We start from the raw sequence: 3,090 nt of genomic DNA on the forward strand, positions 1-3,090 counted from the left end.
TCAGTGGAATAAGCGCTTCCTTGGCAAGTGCAAGAGCATGAGTTCAATCCCCAGTGTGTGTGTGTGGGGGAGACCAGGAGAAGCAAGCTACCGCCAGAACACCAGCAGATCGGGCTGGTAGGCATGACTGTCACTGCAGCCCAGCATGAAGCCATGGTGGTGACAGTGCCATGGACACTGTTATTCCTGGCCCTGTTGCCTTTGCCACTGTCTCCACATTTTGAGTCCTCTCTCTCTCTGTCTCTCAGAGCTAAATAAATCTTCCTTCTTTAATTTTGGTGTCCAGCATTTTGTCCTCCTTCCGCTTTCCAGTTTACCTCTTCTAGGGTCTTGCGTGGGCACCATCAGGCTGCCACGTTTACTTTTACAGCTGTGATCAAGTCTTCCGCGCTTTGTCCATCTGTTGACACTGCATTGAAATACAGTGGACAGGGGCTGGAGAGATGGCTCAGTGGTCTAAAGCACCTACTTAGAACAAGCTTGGCAAAGCACAGGGACCGCGGTTCAATCCCCCAGCACCACATGCCAGCCAGCCGCGCCCCCTGGCGGGCTGAGCTGGCCACACACACACACACACACAAAAAAAAAAATAAACAAAATTTAAAAAAAAAAAAAAAGAAATCCAGTGGACACTGTTTACCTTATATTTTGTGGCTGTATAAATCCCTCCCATTGCCAAGCTCATAATCACTAGGATGATATTTCCTTTCATGAACTATTTTTGATTGCATCTTGAAAAACAATGTTTGATGCATTTTGTGGATTACATGAAATCTCTGTTATACTATATAAACATAGACATGATTATAATATCTAAGTTATATTGGATATTATAATATCCAAATATAGGAATTAGACTGTAATCGGTGACATGTATGTGCCAGTGAAACCCTTTCTGCCCCACCACCTGTCTTAGTTACTTTTCTTTCATCGTTGGGACAAAGTACCTGACACCCAAAATTAAGGAAGGCAAGGTTTATTTAATTCACAGTTTGTGAAGCTTTCAGTTCATGTTCAGCTAGCCCTAAGGCAGAGTGGCACATGGCAGAGGGCAGCAGTTCATGGTGGCAGAAAACAGCAGAATAGCAAGAGCCAAAAGGGAGGACCTGCGGCCATGATGGCAGCAGAGAGCAAGACTGTCACCCTTACATTGCTTTTAGACTATCTGCCCGAGGCTAGGTGTAGCACTTACACCCATAATCCCAGCAGCACTTATTCCTGTAATCCCAACAGCGCTCACACCCATAACACCAGCACTGGATCATGGATTAATCACAAACTCCAGAAGTTGTCTCCATGACTGCATGAGGCTTTGGGGGAACAACTAGACACAAACCATAACACCACCATATGATAGTTTGTGTTTATTACTTCACTGCTTTTTTAAAAAAAATTATCATGCAATCATAAAATGAATGCTTTGTTTCTTGTTTATGAGCTCCATATGAAATGGTACCATCTTTGTAGTGTAATCTTCCAGGAGTTACATCCTTCAGGAAATGTCGTATTTCCAGGATTCTTCCATGTTGCTGCAAGAACTGCTTGTTATTAATAGAAACCCTTAGAGGCTCCAGGAAAAACTAGGAAGGAAACACAATCCTGATGAGCTCTGGCTCTGTATGAATGGACTTCCTAAGAGGTCCAGTACTGGCTCTTCTGCAACATACCTGCCCTGCCACCTTCAGCATTCAACCTCTTGGCCTTGGAACCTTGACCAGGGCTGGTTGCTCTAAGGCTGACACTTGTCTCTGGCAGGGTAAAAAGTATCTGGCCTGGGGTCAGCCAGATAGCTCAGTGGACTAAAGCGCCTGCTTAGGCAGAGCCCAGTGGCTGGGATTCCATCTCTGGTGTGCCGTGTTGGCCCTGCCCCTGGGGCACGCTGAGCCGGTGATTATGACTGGGCATGGTGGTACGTGCCTGTAATCCCAGCACTTAAGAGGCTGAGGCAGGAGGCTTGCTGTGATTTTGAAGCCAACCTGGACTACATAGTGAGTTCAAGACCAGCCTGAACTGCATAGTGAGACCTGTCTCAAATAACCAAGGAACCCTCAGAGCTCATTGCCCTAGGGAGAGGGAGACAGAAACTGGAGCAAAGGGCTGGACCCACAGTTCTGGGCTGGGTCTGCAAGAGCAAAGTTCTTTTTTTTTTTTGGCGGAACTGAGGATTGAACTCAGGCCCTTGCCCTTGCCAGGGAAGCGCTTATTCCACTGAGCCATCTCCCCAACCCCCAAGAGCAAAGTTCTGAGGAGGAGTTGGAACTGAGCCCCCCCCCCTGCCCCCCAGGAACAGTCTCTGGCGGTTGGGCCCTGTCCGGCTGCTGAGCGAGTTGGCGCCAGTTTTTTCTTAGTTGTGGAGCTCAGCAGCCTCCTACTCTTTCCCAGACCTCAAGCCTATGATGGAAACGTATTCAACTGATGAAAGCATCGAGGAGGTGAATGACAAGTGAGCTCAGCACCGAAGGGGGGAAGGAGAGAAGGGTGCTGCTGACTGAGGCAGGGGAGTACTCCAGGGGTCCGAAGGAGAAGGGAACCAAGACCTGAGGCCTGGGAAGGAAGGGGAGGCCTGGGAGGCAGGATGGGGGTGGTGACATGGCCTGAGCAAAAGGAGAGGTGCAGCCCTCTGTCTCTCCTCTGGGCTGTCACAGGCGCTCCGTGACCCTGCGCCGGAGCTCGGTGCTGCCCTTGCGATGGAGAATCACGCACAGCCCCCGCTGGATAGCGCAGGTGGCAGCCTCGGAGCTCAGCCTCGTGGCCCTCGTCGTGCTGCTGGTCACGGTCTTCTCCACGACATGGCTGCATGTCCCCGGAAGCCGCTTCTATCAACACCACCCCGTGCACGTCATGGACAATATCCACACCACTATCCATTTCTTGTCCATGGGGCCCCTGTACATCTGCAGAGGTAGGAGCTGTCTTAAATCACAGGACCGGAAAGGTGAGCCCCTCCATCCTCCCAGGCCTCCAGCCCACCTGGGCTTCTCAGGGAACTCTTGTGTCCTCCATCTGGTCATCTGCCTTCTTGACCTGCAAAATGGCTACATCTGCACCCAGACTTACAAGGATAATTCTCCTCCACTCTGGCCAAAATAT

At 50.0% G+C, this 3,090-nt stretch overlaps 1 protein-coding gene across 1 annotated transcript in view; it reads left to right on the forward strand.

Moving 5' to 3' along the window:
- The first annotated feature begins 2,309 nt into the window (after positions 1 to 2,309).
- Positions 2,310 to 3,090, forward strand: part of Odf4 (outer dense fiber of sperm tails 4) — a 4,722-nt gene continuing 3,941 nt past the window's right edge. The window contains exons 1-2 of the mRNA XM_023723180.1: positions 2,310 to 2,443; positions 2,646 to 2,935. Coding sequence (XP_023578948.1) covers positions 2,394 to 2,443; positions 2,646 to 2,935 — 340 coding nt within the window. The 5' untranslated portion in view covers positions 2,310 to 2,393. The remainder of the gene's footprint in view (positions 2,444 to 2,645; positions 2,936 to 3,090) is intronic.

The sequence above is a fragment of the Octodon degus genome, unplaced genomic scaffold (assembly GCF_000260255.1).
Source record: "Octodon degus isolate 3935 unplaced genomic scaffold, OctDeg1.0 scaffold00098, whole genome shotgun sequence".
Lineage (NCBI taxonomy): Eukaryota > Metazoa > Chordata > Mammalia > Rodentia > Octodontidae > Octodon > Octodon degus.